Source organism: Marmota monax, unplaced genomic scaffold (genome assembly GCF_021218885.2).
Source record: "Marmota monax isolate L192 unplaced genomic scaffold, Marmota_monax_Labrador192_F-V1.1 WCK01_AAM20220418_F8-fsc00005, whole genome shotgun sequence".
In the NCBI taxonomy this organism is placed as follows: domain Eukaryota; kingdom Metazoa; phylum Chordata; class Mammalia; order Rodentia; family Sciuridae; genus Marmota; species Marmota monax.
Window position 1 is genome coordinate 20695103 of NW_026692254.1, and position 16433 is coordinate 20711535.

The window sequence follows — 16433 nt, forward strand, 5'->3', positions numbered from 1 at the left end:
AACCAAGGACCATCCCAGGTTTTTTCTGTTTTGTTTTGGTGCTTCATAGGAATTTAGGCAGGATTCTGATGAAACAGCAGAGAAACAGACTCAGTAAGGTTGTGAGTATCCAGAACATCCAAACCAACTCATGAGTTTGTAGAGCCTCAAAACAAAACCAAGCAACACAACTCTCAATAGGGCAAACCTCAGTAACAGTGATACATTAAAGCCTGTTAGGAAGACCCTGCCTGCTCCTGATGTGTATCTAGTCACAAAAGAATAAACAAACTGATTTCAAAACTCAGCTTCACCCTTTGCTTCAGGACCTGGGCACTGCTGCCCATGTTACATCTTGGAGAGTTTCTGGTTTGCCCTATGTTTCTGCTGCTCTCACACCAGCATCTCAATGAAATCTTGCCATCTGGTGTCCAGAGAAGGTACTACACTGAGACACAAACTCCAATTTTCAAAATAAAGTGGTCTAATTGTGTCCTTTCAGCAAAACTGTGGTTGGTGTCTGACCCCTGTACAAAGGAATATGTCAGCCAGAATCAAAGAGAATTACTAGGTGCAAACCCCAACATATATGGCATTTCAATATATGATAAAAGGTGCCAGTCAAATTACTAGGGAAAGAAATAAATAGGTCTAGTTTGTTTTACTTTTGCCAAATGGATACCTAAGTTTCTACACTGGACCAGAAATCAAAATAAATTTGAAACAGATGGAAGAGATAAATGAAAACCGTAACCAGACAGAAGGAGAATAAATAGAGTCTCATGTGTATGACTCTCCAAAAAAGTCCTTTTTCAGTGTGAAAACAAAGGAAGACAATCTTCAGAATCAGATTGTGAGACTAAAGTGATGCTTTTAAAAAAAATTATAAAAAAATAAAGGCAAATGACAAATTAGAAAAATAGATGGGAACATGTCAAGGCTATGGCAGAAGCAGACATGACAATAGATAGAATAAGATATGTACAATAAAAGCAAATACCCCATAATCAAACATATTTAAGGTTCCAAATATATTAATACAAACTAAAACAATAACAAAATCACTATTTTCCTCCATCAAAATAATAAAGTTATCCTTCATCCAACATAGGTAAGAAATAGAAATTGAACAACTTTGATGCTTCTAGTGGGTAACAAAAGTAGGTCTTTCTCAGGACTAAGCAGGAAATTCTGTAATGAGAATCTTGAATAGGTCATATCATGTGGCAGAAAAACTCCAATCCACCCCAAGAGATGACTTCCAAAGAAATCATAAGCGTAAGTTGAACATGTAGATTTAGACAGAAGAATGTTCGCTGTGACCTTATTCCCAGTTACAAAAATTTTGAATAAACTCAATCTTAATCACTGATTAAACAAAGTATAATGTACTATTAAGCTTTGGATTTCTTCTCAAAATGAAAATCTTATAATATAGAAAAAATATGTCTGGGAAATAAAAGCCCATGATCCAGCAATGTGAAAACCAGGTCCTGTTTTACTTTAGAAAGGAAAGCATCTTTAAAGAATCTGGTGAAGTGTGTGCTATTTAAAATTCTAGCAATAACCTGTTGACATGGCTTCACCCATGCCAATTTTTCCCAGGTCACTATTATATTTGAAGGAAATTTGCTGCATCAAATTTAAGATAGAAAAAATGAAACCACCAATCCACAAGAGTCAACATTCAAAAAATATACCTTCCAAAAATAGTCTTTTTCATTTCTCTTGTCTCTTCAATAATAGGAAGTGGATTCAGGAAAGACCTCAACAACCATCTCCACTCTTTGCCTGGATTAGAATGTGGAGGGAGCCAAAATTGATTTCAAAAACTAAAAAAGCAAAATGCTCGATAAATTATCAAAAACTGGGAAGAAAGGGCCCATAATAAAACTTGAAAAATTCTGAAATCATTTCCTTTCTATAGGGAGTTTAAAAAAGTAAACCAAAACAAAACCAGCTAAAACAAGAATAAGAATATCCATAGCAATCACAGCTAATGCTCATTGTATATTGCCATATCACCCACTACCTCTCACCCATACACACACAGAGGTCCCACAAATGCACCCACTAGCTCAATCCTAGTCATCAGCTAAGCCAGTAGGCTCATGGCTCAATAGTGACCAAGGAAATGGTCAAGTTCAGATGGACTGTGTTGAAAGTCCATACTTGTAACTAATTATCCAATGCTTCATAACACTTCACATTATGGCACAAAAGGAAACGATCTTTTTTTTTTTTTTTTTGTGGTACACACAGCAAGGGACATGGAAGAGACTGCAAAGGAGCTGGCCAAATCCCAGTGGATGAAAACCTCAGTATACCCCTGAGAACACACCCTTTGAGATGTATAGGGCTCCTCGTCAGTTCACAGAATAGAGGTCTCGAAATGCCTACTTGCCCCGTATTATAGCCAAAAGGAGATTGTATTTTTGTCTAGATCTAATACAGGAGTATATTTTCCTTATAAAGAAAAAATGTATCATCATAAAAATGGTATGATCATAAAAATTAGCCTACTAAATAATAAAAGCTGAACAGAAGTTAAATCAGAAGAACCTTATCTTGGAACATTTTGGTAAGAGTTTGGTAAGTTACTAAATACCTATTATGTTGCAGAATCCTATCCTATTGGAAGAACTTTAAATCTTTTCTCTATACCATTCCTTTTGGATATGAAAATGTCTTGTCAAATCTATTATTTCGGTCACCTGAAGAGGAAGCTGTAGCTACTCTATAAACAAATGTCAACTATCTAGCTGTGCTGGCAATCGAGAATGGAAGTAGTTTTATGGATATACAGATCATGAATTTTCATAACCTAAAACTCACATCAAAATGACGACCATCAACCCTCAACTCAGCTGGAGTGATTTTTATGGCTCTAATAATGTGACAAGGACTCCTTCAATCGACTTTTCTTTCCCTTTTGCAATGCTGAGAAGTGGCCACAAGAGGGCACCAGCAACATGCTAGTCTTCCAGTCCTCAGAGGGGAACTCCTGCAACTGGCTTACTCCTGGGGAAACCCAGGGTGTAAATGCAAGGCTACTGTTTTCCAGCCAGTAATGCTGCAGGATTTCAGAGGATATGAGCTAACTGTCACAAATCCAAAGCTCAAGCTAGGCCTAGAACCCAGCTGCTGACATAAGCACAAACTTGCTCTGTGACACCAAAATACTTTCCTCAGTCAAGTTTCTTCCTGTGGGAAATTGAGTCCAATTTCCCTCTGTGCATCAAGGAAATTATGAGGCAGTTGGATTTAAACTTGAATGGTCATATCATTCTTTGTGTTTTACCAAAATTTAAGACCAAGAGCTACTAAACAATGGCTCAGATCAAAAATTTAAAAGAGGTATGATGTATGGTTAAAAATAATATAATCCCAGCAGCTCAGGAGGCTGAGACAGGAGGGTCACAAGTCTAAAGCCAGCCTCAGCAATGGCAAGGTGCTAAGCAACCCTGTATCTAAATTAAAAAATACAAAATAGGGCTGAGGATGTGGCTCAGTGACCAAGTGTTCCCTGAGTTCAACCCTGGTACCAATAATAGTAATAATAATGATACATCACATCTAACTTCTCATAAAAAAATGGGAAGGAAATGGGGAATATAAAAAAGTTTTTTTTAAGGGAAAAAGGATTAAGAGAAGGGGTAAAACATGATCAAAGGAGAAGCAGCAAATTAAAAGAAGGTAAGAGGGAGAAAAGGGGAGAAGGGTCAGACAGGGGAAAATAAGCAATGACTGAGGTAGAGGGAGATGGCCATGATTTTTATCCTACAGACTGCTAAACAGATAAGCACAAGGCCATGCCTGGACAATTTATAGAATTTAGGAACGTCTTGTTCTATAGTAAGCAATGTTTCCCAGCAAAATCAAAAACAAGCCAACAAAAACTATTTGTCTGCTTAACTGAATAATGAGCTTTCCAATTCAGGGTCTAGTCTAATAAATGTTGAAGGAACACAAGCAAGAAATTCAAAGGAAATTTGTGAACTAGAAAATGACCAGCAAAGAGCAATCTTCTGAATCTGGCCATACTCCTAGAATGATCTAATCAAAACTCCCCAGTCACTCCTGAGTGTATAGGCATGTTTAGGACAAGGACTTATTCCTTCACTCACTAACTTCGATTCTTTTTAATGATGGGCAGACTTTTTCTGGGTTTACACACACACACACACACACACACAGTACAAGGGACAGAGGACAGAGTTGATCATTCAGCACCCTGGGTAGCAACTATACAACATGACTCCTTCCCAGACACCACTGCCAAATCTGCCCAGGATTCTGAAGTCTGAGCATCCTTCTGATTGTTCTCCAAAGAATAATTTACAGTTTTGTAGGTTAAAAAGATTCTTCAGGGAAAAAAAAAACACAGAAAATCTCAAAATCCCACTTTGAGAGTCTACATAATAAGCCAACAAGCCAAATGTATTTGAGCCAGAGAAGTAACGAATTGTATTAGATAAAATGATCACAGCATTTTAAACAGTGAAGTCCACTGCCCAGCCAGGCCAATGATACCAGCAGACGGTGCTCTGCTTTCCAAGACCCAACCCCACCTGCCACCTTCCATTGGTCCAAGGGACTGAGGTTCCAAACATCACTCACAAACCCTGTAAGTACCATTTAACACTCATTCTTGAGATTTGTCAGAGCTGTCTTTTCTGAGAAAAATGCCTTGTCTTTTCCCTTTGCTGCCCAGTGAAATATCAAAATGATGACTTTTTGCTTCTCAATCTTGAGATTTTGTGCATTACTTTAGATCATATTACCACCAAGATGCTTCCTACACAGAAACTTCCATTGAAAGCATAAACCTCCAATATTGATCACTGCCTAATTAAATGCTGTACCTCCTTTATTCCAAATAATTAGTTCGCTAATTTAAAAAAGTTTCATAGAGCAAGAATCTATAGTAAGCAATGTAAGACCTTATTATTTGAGGTTAGCAAATCCATCCCACTGCTTGTTGTTGTAAATAAGATTATTGGTACACAGCCATGCTTACTTATCTACTTCTTATCTACTGTTGTTTTCCAACTATGTCAAGACTGTTGAATAGTTGTCACTTATGGGCCATTTAAGTCTAAGCTGTCTACTGGCTGGTCTTGTACATACAATGTTTGCCAACCATGTTCTAGACAGAGGTTACAAAAACAGTAATGCTTATGTAACAATTCAAAGAAAATGCTGAACTCTTTCATGAGAAGGGAGTGAGTCATCAAAAGTGACTTTTCTCCTCCCAAACTCAAAAAAACAGAGGAGACTGCACAACTAGAATTAAAGATCCTGCAGCAGCAGTTCCTCTACCATCAAGGGTGGCAACACAGCTGACCACTTTAAAAGGACATTCTTGTTGTGACTGGAAATCAGTAGCTGATCAATTGGATCTGCTGTGTTTTTAATTAAAAATACATGATTTCATATCAGGAAAATAAAATTTCCCAAAGAAAACAAAAACAAAAACCTGTGTTCAAGAAAGAGAGGGCATAGGGACATTGATAAATTGACACAAGGTCCCAAGTTCACTGATGGGTGTGACGGGTGTGTTCTCATGGATCATAGGAATGAGCTCTATACTGGGTGTCAGAAATGCAGGAGATTTTCATTATTATTACTAATTAATAGTAGTAAAACACATTGGTGCACATTTAGGGGACATAAAAAGGTTGAAATGCTGTCATTTGTGACATGATGAACCTGGATGGACCACTATATTAAAGGAAATAAATCAGGTACAGAAAGACAAGTGTCTCATGTTCTCACTCAGCTGTGAGATCTCAAAAAGTTGATGTCCCAGAAGTTGAGAGTGGCCTAGCAGATGCTGGGAGTCACAGGGGTAAGAGCCAGGTGGGGAGAACTCAGCCAATGGATGCTACAGTTAGACAGGTGCAGATGGCTCTGGTATTCTACTGCACAGCAAGGTGACCATAGCTAATGACAACATATTTCATATCTCATGTAGCAAGAAGAAAGGATTTTTGAATGGTCTCACAAGAAAGAAATGGGAAAAGTTCAGGTAATAGATATGTTAATTACCCTGACTTGATTATTACACAACATATACATCTATCAAAATATTGTATTGTACCCCATAAGTATATAAAATTATCATATGCCAATTAAAAATTTAAAACAACAGGGTATGGAGCAACTGCACATGAAACCTGTTGTTTTCTTCATTATGTGACATTTGCAATTATCCACTGTGCTTCATGAACATCCACTGTGTGTACTGACTACCCACTAAGAACTGTGCCCTAACTGTATCAGTAGGATCGATCAAAGACAGTGAACCCCTTGAATAAACCAAAAGAGAAAAAAAGGAATATTGGAAAAGCAATAAGTGGCCCATAGTAGAGATCCAGAGCTGTAAATCCCCAACATTTCATACTTGGGGATAATTCCAAAAATTTAAAATAGGACATGAATTTGCATGTTTAGGACACCTTCTTCCAAATAAAGATAAATATAGTCTCTCTAGAACTCTCTTTTAGTCTATGAGTAAGTGGTCACAAAATGGACTTGATGTGAGCTTTATCTGACAGAGGTACCTACTGGACACCATGCAGCCTCAACACAAGAGTCAGGATATTGATGGGAGGCAAGTTCACATTGACTGATGACCAAACCCTGTTGATGTTATTTCAGGAGAGAACGGTGTCTATGCTCCATCAGTGAAAACAGTGTAAGATATCTATTTATTCATGGATTTGTTTATGACAATGATGGGACCCAAGAAGAGGCACAATGCAGAGATGAGCAATTGTGATTTACAGATAAAACTACTTACCAGAAAGTAGAGAATGGAATTGTGTGGTTATTTTGAAATGATACATCTGAGAAAATAGGAAAGAAAAAAAGAAGTACATGAGAGAAATTTTAAGAAAAAAAAAAAGTGGGGGGAGACATCCTTCACACAGTCTGGACAAATGGAAACCAGGTGATTTATAAAAGAATCCAGGGTCCAAAACATAAGCAGTAGAAAGTCATAGCCAAAAGGTTTCTAGGGCAGGGGTGGAATGGATGAGAAACTGCAGGGCAGTCAATCAGGGATATGCCAAACTTAGAGACAGCAGGTACAGGAAACAGAAATCACCTCAGCAGGGTTGGTGCAATGTTTGGAGAGAGGATAAATGGGTCACTAGGCTCCTTTCCCTGCATGATGATCAATGACCAGTAAAGGCCCTTGCAGGAGAGCAGAGGGCAGGCAGGAAGCCAGAGAGGAGGCCTTAAGTGTTACTTGATAACCAGGAGGAACAGGAAGGAGGACTGGGAAGTATTCATCCTGAACTACTGGCTCATCTTGTCCAACTGCATGCCCCAGCCTCCTTACTGTCAAATAGGGCAGGACACAGCAAAGGAAAGTAGCATCCGTAAGTGGGGGACCAAGGACACATGCATAACAAGACGAACACAGCTCTTCAGAGAATCAGACCTGCAAAGAAACTAAAGTCCCACAGCAAATACAACGGACTGCTATCCCAGAGCAAGAAAACCACCAAATGGATTTGAAATGTATCCTTGATCTTCTCAGATGGATATGGCATTATTTCCTCTGAAACACAAAATTAGACCTGTGATAACAATGAAGACATGACAGCTCAATTAGTGAACAGAAGAGCACAAAGTTAACAACCAACCAGAAGATGGATGAGTGAAAACCAAACCAAGGGATTCCTCCCCAAAGGAAAAGGCTATGGCATGGAGGAGGAAGGAGAGGTGAGAGACACAGAGGACAGACCAAAGACCCTGCATTCCTCGCAAAGCTCTTCCAAAAGGAGTAGAAGCAACAGGAGAAAGAGGTCACGGCCTGAAGCAAGATCAAGACTCCTCAGAATAAGAAGACGTCAACCACTAAACAAAATGCATGGAAAAAAGAGACCATAAAAAAACAGTGATATTTGCATGATGAAATGCAAAACCTCTGAAGGACACAAGAGGCCATAAGATTAGGGAGAGGCAACGGATGGGGAGACAAATATTTGCATCAGACAATAAATGTAAATGCTGAAAATTATAAAGAGTTATAAAAAAGAAAATCTCAACTAAGCACATGGGACTTTATGTAAGTGAATATCTACAATCCTCCTAAAAGCCTAAAAAGTTTTTGATTGTTACCTTGTTTTAGTATTCTTGTTTTATAGGTGAGGCACCTAGAAGCCTATAAATCAGACAACAAAGAATAAAGAAGCCAAAATTTGATCCCAGACAGTGTGGCTCACTGTCTGCTCTTAAACTCATGAGATTTTTTTTTTAATGTAAAGTATAACCTTCTCTGCGCACAGGGGAATACACATCATTTATATGGCCAACAAAGTAGACAAAAAACAGGCATCATCATTAGAAGAGATAAATGAAATTTCATAGTATGGAGTATTACATTGTCTTTAAAAAGATATTTACATGGGAAAACTTCAAGATATTGTTATCAATCTTCAAAAATTGTAAGGTTAAAAAATAGCTTATTATAAGATAATGTGGGCATTATAGTTCCATCTTGATTTTGTCATATATATGTAGGTATGAACATAAGGAAATGTATACAGACATGTCAGGAGTTTGTACAGAATCATCTCAGATAATAACTTTTATAGACAGTTCAGTGGAATTTCAAGGCAGAATGATGGGGTGGGGACTTAAGGGACATTTCTATCAATGTGTCTATTTGATGACCTCATCCAAAAAAAATCTATTCACAGCTTTCTTATAGATAGTTAAAGAATAGGGTCAAGCAGATGTGCTTATGAATAGTTGCTATATGCCAAGCATAAGGGTACCATAGTTATTCATTCTAAAGTAACTTTATGTGTCAGTGTTGTTAATTTAATAATTTTAAAAAATGACAGCAGGGTTCAGTGCATTTAAAGAATTCCTGCATACGTCATGTGCCTGGAGATGCTTAGGCTTCAGTTCTGGTGTGTCCTAAACCATGCCGACATGAAAAACATGACTAACAACCTTCACGTAAGGGTAGACAGAAAAAGGTTCTCAGGCTACAAAGAGCCAACAGAACCGGCCTTACCACAGCGATCTCGGACAACCAGGTTGCGTCCTTCCTTCAGGTGTATGGTGAGGAGGTATGCAAAAGGGCTGGGGAGGTTACTTAGGCCATCACCAGCCTCCTCGAGAGTCTGTAGAGACAAAGGAGGCATATAAATCACCAAGTCTTGAACCCAATAAGAAAATTTCTGCCCGAGCAAAGACATTCTTAAATTCAATAAGGAAAAAGGTCACAACCATTGTCAAGTGTTATCTCCAAGCCCCACTCACATTGATAACTTATTTACATTACTCTTGAGGGTTAGATCTGGATTGTCCCCCAACCCTCAGGTATTCAGAGGTGGGCTTTTGAAGACTCTGATCTCCTTGATGGATTAGCCCATTGATGGTGGAATGGACAACTCAGAGGTGGGTCCTAGCTGAAAGAAGTTGGGTACTAGGGGATGCCCTGGAAGGGTTTGTCCCCTCCTGACCCCTTCCTCACCCCAATACCACCCACCCTCTCTGCTTCCTGACTGCCACGAGCTGAGCAGATTTTCTCCACCATGATGTTCTGTCTCACCTTGGGCTCAGAGCAATGGAGCTGGTTGACCCTGGACTACATCCTCCAAACCTATAACCCCATATAAATTATTCCCCCTCTAAGTTGTTCTTGTCAGGTATTTTAGTTACAGCAATGAAAAGTTGATTGACACAACAATTTTTTTTTTAATTTTTACTGTTGGTTGTTCAAAACATTACATAGTTCTTGATATACCATATTTCACACTTTGATTCAAGTGGGTTATGAACTCCCATTTTTACCCCATATACAGATTGCAACAATTTTATTAACAAATCCTTCTTATTTCCCCCAGTAGGATCTTATCTGAATTCAAAGGCAATCATGATTATTTCTTCACAGGATGAACTTCCCAATGATTAGATAAGGGATATGAAAATACTTAAAGTCATCAATTTTCTCTGGGATTCCTTATAGTATGATGGTAGAGTTCTGAGAGGAAACAGCCTGCAGAAATACAGCTGCCAGCGTGGCTCCATGAACTTGTGGCCACACTTCCAACCTCAGAGATAGAATGCCTCCCATTCTCCACCTTCACACCCATCCCCAACAGCTCTGGCACACCTCCTCCACCTGTGGTAAGCTTTTCAGTGCCTGACACTCAGCAGATCCCTCCTAATAAGCCCTCACGACCATCAGACACATGTCCCTTGCTTGTATCCACATGGGACATCCACACCGTCTCTGCCCAGCAGTCTCCCAGATCTTCCACATGTTCTTTCATTCTCTGGCACCCACTCTTGGGGTCTCCTCCTCTTACTTTCCTTCTCTTACCTCCCACAAACTGCATTACTTTCCTTTCCAGAAACATACCATCTCCTAGGGCCATAAAGTTGAAGTCGATTTTTTAATATATATATATATATATTACATGAATCCAGTGAAATTATTGAGCCAGTTTAAATGTCTGCCTCTCCTCAAAGAGGACAGATGAAAATATATATCATTCATTTATTAGACAATTAATTGATTCTGTGGCCAAAGCCGCCCTTGACAAGTCTTCTTTAGAAAATTTCAAAGGACTTCAAAATGGCTTTGTCTCCTTTACCATTTCTCTCAATTTCATAGCTTCTGTGTATTTTTAGAAGACTCTATTCCAGTATGACCAATCAATAGATACTGAATTAATTTCTTCCAGCTAAAATTGGCAAGGCCGGTTTGTGAAGGTGGGTAGAGCTTTTATATTCTTTAGAAGTAAAAGAGACAAAGAAATATGAACATTTGATGAGAAACACTTATAATGTTTACTTCAGTGTTTGTTTTTAAGGAACGTCACTCACAGATTGTTCATCAAAATGTTGAGACGTCAAAGAAGCATTCAGATCACCATTGCCATGTAACTTCTGCAAAGAAGAAGAAAAGACTTCATTTAAAAAGCAAATGAATGATTGCCCATGATGATATCTGTTCTCAGGTCTTCCCCTTTGGAAATCTGATATTTGCATATCCAGTTTCAGGTGTGTGGGCTGCTGTCCTGTTTGTGTGGGCAGAAGAGGTGAACTGAAAGGCATTAGTTTGTCCACAGCTTTTGCCAAAGTCATTGACTGGAATATTGGGACAACCAGTTCTATTCTCCTGCTGGACCATGGATAGCCCTAGTTCATCCATGTGCTTAGCAAGCAAATACCATTGATCAAGTGAAAACAGAAGGGTGGGCCATCTGGGCTTGACCCCCCCCAGGACACATGCAGTCTTATTCAAAATGTGGTAAGTCTTCCACTCATAACAGCAGGGAAATTCAATGTGAGGAATGGCATTAATTCAACATTATGCTCAACTCCAAGGGAGATGAGCAACTTGAGATCCAGAGAACTGAGCATGTCAATAATGTAGGAAGCATTTCAAGATGTGAACGACCTTCCTCAAACCAGATCTCCATGGGCCCAACAACTATATAGTCAGTCACTGACCCAAGACTAGGAAATGCAAATTCTGCCCAAATGAGCTCACAGTGAGAGATATATCTTTTCTAATATAAACATACCTCCCCCATGCTGGATGTGATTCCACAAGGTATTAAAACTTGCACGATTCATTAGTTAGTAGGGGAACAGCAGAGATCTTAGTTGTGTCAGGTCTTAAGTGCACAGACGAGGGTGTGCACAGAAGAACTTTCATGCTCTGTGAGGACAATTGACTGTAATAAAAGGCAGGATGGAGAGGACTGAGAGGATCAGATCCCACCCACCCCCCCAAGCCATGGGAGCACATTCCTGTTTTTTCTGGTACATCAGCCAGAGCTGATTTCTTGTGTGGAATAAAAGATGGGATTTCCCCTCCAAAAATGGTTAGATAACTCCAAGGTTTAGAGGCCACTTTGGAGACAGGAAAGAGGTCTGCAGAGATTGATCAGATGACCATGAATCATTGGGGATGGGAGCCAGAACCCAAGGCACTGAGGAAATGTCCTTTGTTCTTCCATCCATAGTGACCACTAGGAACATCTTGGGCACAATTAGAGATCCTGGATGGTAGGGTGCCTTCCAAGACATACACTCTCAGAGCTAGATGCGGCAATAAAAACCCCAGTTCCAGACAGGGAATCAGTTCTATTCTCCTGCTAGAGATCTTTCAGGCCCCAACACTGATGGTGAGAAGTTTGCTTCCACAAAAAAAGGAGCCCTGGGCTCAACCTCCCAGCAAACAAGAAAGGGGGCAGCAGGTACTTTGCTAAACTACCTGTCCTTTGTGTTCTTGGTATCTCCTTTATGTGCTATCTCTAAAAAGTCAGCAGGCCAGTCCAAAAGTTGCTTTATGATAAGAATCAATTACCTTACTCAACTTTCACAACATTAAAAGATCTCTTCATATATCTGTAATACTGTACACTATCAAATCCCATGAATTCAACTTCTTCCTGATTACTATGTCAATAACTATGACTTCACATGCAGAGCCAACAGTCACCAGTGTTATCTGATGCTCTGCAACCTGAAAATCCCCCACTATTGTTCTCAAGTGGGTTAAATGAAGTAAGTTCCATTTGGCCAATCCTGTTTCAAGACAATTTTTTTAAAAAAACTACCAGGTCTAGGTTCAGAATTTCTGTTTAAAATATCTGTTATTAGCCACAGATCATGTTGGCCTGGTATCTTCTACTTGCAATGGGAAAAGAGGCCAGATGGATGCCTAAATTTGGTCCCCCTACAGATTTATACACGATATATATTCTCCCAGGTTGGCCTCACTGTACTTAATGATGACGTTAATTAAATGACAAAACAACCACCATCATTTACCTGCTATCAGAAATGAACACAGAGCTCTTATTCAAAATGTGGTAAGTCTTCCACTTATAACAGCAGGGAAATTCAATGTGAGGAATGGCATTAATTCAACATTATGGCTGGTTTTACTCACAGAAAAGTCACAGAACTTAAAGTTATGATTCCCACAGCCACTGTAACTGTCATACACCATATATACACACTGAGGCAGGAAAGTGATTACCATAAAGAACAGGAAAATGTTCCATATGCACAAGAGGACGACTTATAGCCACTGGGGGACACATAACTTTGAATATTCCCTACATTCTTACATAGAGTCTCTGGTATTATTCACTGAGTAGAAGTGGTATTATTTTCACCTTATTTTGTAAACCCAATAACTATATCAATGACTTTTTTTCACTAAAAAGAGCACAATTAATATTTATGTCAACAGAAGTCACTAGTTTGAAGAAATTTTTTTCAAAAAAAATTGTTTTCACTAAAAAGAGCACAATTAATATTTATGTCAACAGAAGTCACTAATTTGAAGAAAATTTGACATGTTACCTGTGTGGGAGTGCTGAGATTTTTAATACATGGACAAATCTGACTAATGCCTGCACAATTAGGATACAAAACAGTTCTGTTACCCCAAACACCCCTCTCTTCCATACCACTACAGTCAGAACTTCCTCCAATTCCTAACCCCTGGCAACTCCTAATCGGCTCTCATCACATCTTTAATTTTTTTTTTTCCAGAATATCACATCAATGGGATCATACAGTATGTAAATGTTTGAGATGGGCATCTTTCACTTAGCATAGTGACTTTTAAATTTTCAAGTTCCTCATTTAATTGCTAAGTGGTATTCTATCATATGGATATATTACAGATTGTTTATCCTTTAAGAATCAGTTATTACAATTTTAAACCTATTGTGCTTAAGTATGTACTCGGGAAAAGAAATAATTTTGAATATTGAAGCTAATAAATTTCCACATGATGACCTACATAATTACACACAAGCATTCAGAAATACAGCTTTAACATACTGGGATGAACACTAGTATGAGAGTGTCATCTCTCACATGAGTCTTACCACTGACTTGTAGCTAAACACATTTTGGTGTTGGTTTTCAATGACTGTGAGTTTGCAGTGGTGTCTCCATTCTACCTTACAAACTTGAAATTTATGGGAAGGTAGCACATATTTTGCATTCCCTTTATAGGAGGATCCTCAGCTACAAGAATGCAAATCTATTACAATTCAGCAGAATATGGGAAGATACAAAAATAAACCCATCAATTATTTAAAAAAGAAAACCTCATCTAGTTATGGGAAGATTTTGAGAGCAAGACACTGATGTGAATAAACAATATTTTCCTTTTGTATAAACCGCTTGTGATCTTATACAAATACCACCTCCCCTGTGGCTGTCGGAAAGATCGTTTCATAAACTACACACAGGAAGCCAAATCACAAACTATGTTAGCAATTACTGGCTATTTAAACTTTAGTGGAAGACAACATACACCCACATCCAGAAGAGCTACCTAAGAGTAAAATGTTTGCTAAGAAGATCAATTATTTTGTTTTTGGAAGCTACTCTATTTTAGTTTAGCAAAGGACATATTTATTTCATTCTGTAACTCACTCCAGGCTTTTGAGAATGTGCATATTTAAGACTACAGGAATCACAAACATAAATATCTACAGGACAAACAGTAATAAAATAAGCAAAAAGGTTTGGTTGGCTAGACTGACCATAAGCAGCTTCAGGACACAGTGAAAGCATAAAAGATAAGCCAAATGGCAATTAGAGGTCAAAATCAGAATATCTATTCCAAAATTAAATAAATAAACAGAAACAATCAGGCCTACCAAATAGCTGTATTTATTCATATTCAGCCTTTGCACCTTTTAGGAGGCTATTGAACATACAATCAAGGTTTATATATTTAATTTGTTCTCATCTCCAAAATTGTTAAAAGTGGTAATCCTGGAATATATCTAACAAACTTAACAAAACATAATTGTGTGTGTGTGTGTGTGGTGTGTGCGTGCGTGCGCACGCCCATCTACCCTGTTTAACCACAGGTCACGCCATATTGCCCACACTGCATTTCACAAATTGCAGCCTGTGAGGCACATCCAACCTACCACTTGTTTTGACAAATAGTCTAATTGAAAACCAGCTCTGCCTGCTCATCTCTCTACCATCCACGACTGACTTCATGCTACATCACCAGAATTAATTAGTGGTAACCAAGGAACTTAGTGGCCCCCAAAAGCCAAATGCAATTAATATCTGGGTCTTTACAGAAAAAGTTTGCAAGTACTGGTACAAGGCTTTAAAACCATTCTTTATTTATCACTAATATTTCTCCACTGACTTTCCATAAATGTTTGCATAATAATTAGCAAGAGAAATTTTTAAAGAATAATAATTCCCTTTATAATTGCTTAGTGCTTCCTAATTCACACATACTCACTCTTGTTATCTTCATATAAGAAGTCCACCAGTTGTCATTTGTAAACTGGCAAGTTTACAAATAAAGAAGCCAGAGGTGGAAGAAAAATAAATGGTCGCCAGTGGGAAGTAGGAAGGTTAGGGCTTCAGGAATACACCCAGGACTCCACTCTATTCACTGTACCACAACTGTGCCTCGAGCATCCAGAAACAGCCCACCCTGTCTGATGTGCTGGGAAAACAGCACTGCACAACAGTAAAGAAGTCTTAGAATCATGAAGACCTAGTTCCAAATCCTACTTCTGCTACTTCTTAGCTCTCAGTTCTGGGAAAAACAATGTACTTAAAATTCAAGAAACATAGACATCTCTCAAAGTGGCAAAACAAGATGCTTACTTTATAGGTTACTGAAAGAAAAATTAATTCCTTCACTGGATATTTGAATGGAATTGTATGAATGGATATTAGAGTGGATTCTCTGGGCCAGACACTGGGCTAGGTAGGCTCTTTGTATAGAAAATAGACCAAGTAAAGGTGGTCCCATAAGATAGTACCTACACAGCAAGTAGTGGAGCTCCTTCCACACAACCTCACAGGAAGTGGTATTAGACTGGAGTTGTTATGTCTTTTTATCAGTATCATTATTGTTGTTGTTATTAAAACAGCAGATGTGTTTGGGAAGTAACAAAAAACTCTCTGAAGAAAGTGATTTGATTTGATCATTACACATTGTACACATGTATCAAATTATCACGCTGTACTCCATAAACATGCACAATAAGAAAAAAAATTAAACTCCATGAAATTGTCCAGCAACCCAAGTCCCCTCATTCCCACCAACATTCGCAGCTTATGACAGTTAGAGGGCTGGCTGATGGAGCCTCAGGTCATGCTGTCTTGCCCACACACAACCCCATCAGCCTGGGCAGTCTTCCTCCAGTACTCCCTTCGGGGGCAGAGCTTCTATAGATTGCTATTCCCAGTGTCTACAGCAGGCACTCCCAAAAAGCTGCTGCCTCATTCTGCCTGCCTGTGAGAGATGCAGCATTGACAGGAGGTGCCTTTGCATCCTGCCCACTCAGTCTCCCAGGTGGTTGCTCTAGTCTACTAGTTGCTCGGCAGATGGGAAAGCACTGTGTGAAATGATCTCTGTTAACTTCCCTGATGTCTCCCAGCATTGCCCCTCACACCCT

The 16433-nt window shown here is 38.9% G+C and overlaps 1 protein-coding gene across 4 annotated transcripts in view; it reads right to left on the minus strand.

The window, feature by feature from the left end:
• The window catches only part of Mctp2 (multiple C2 and transmembrane domain containing 2), a 223158-nt gene that overhangs the window by 138516 nt on the left and 68209 nt on the right, over positions 1 to 16433 (minus strand). For 3 of the 4 annotated variants that reach the window (XM_046436552.2, XM_058576938.1, XM_046436573.2), the window contains exons 3-4: positions 10837 to 10899; positions 9017 to 9125 (exon numbers count right to left, since the gene is read on the minus strand). In XM_046436552.2, coding sequence (XP_046292508.1) covers positions 9017 to 9125; positions 10837 to 10899 — 172 coding nt within the window. The remainder of the gene's footprint in view (positions 1 to 9016; positions 9126 to 10836; positions 10900 to 16433) is intronic. The other variant, XM_046436562.2, reaches the window with a different exon arrangement.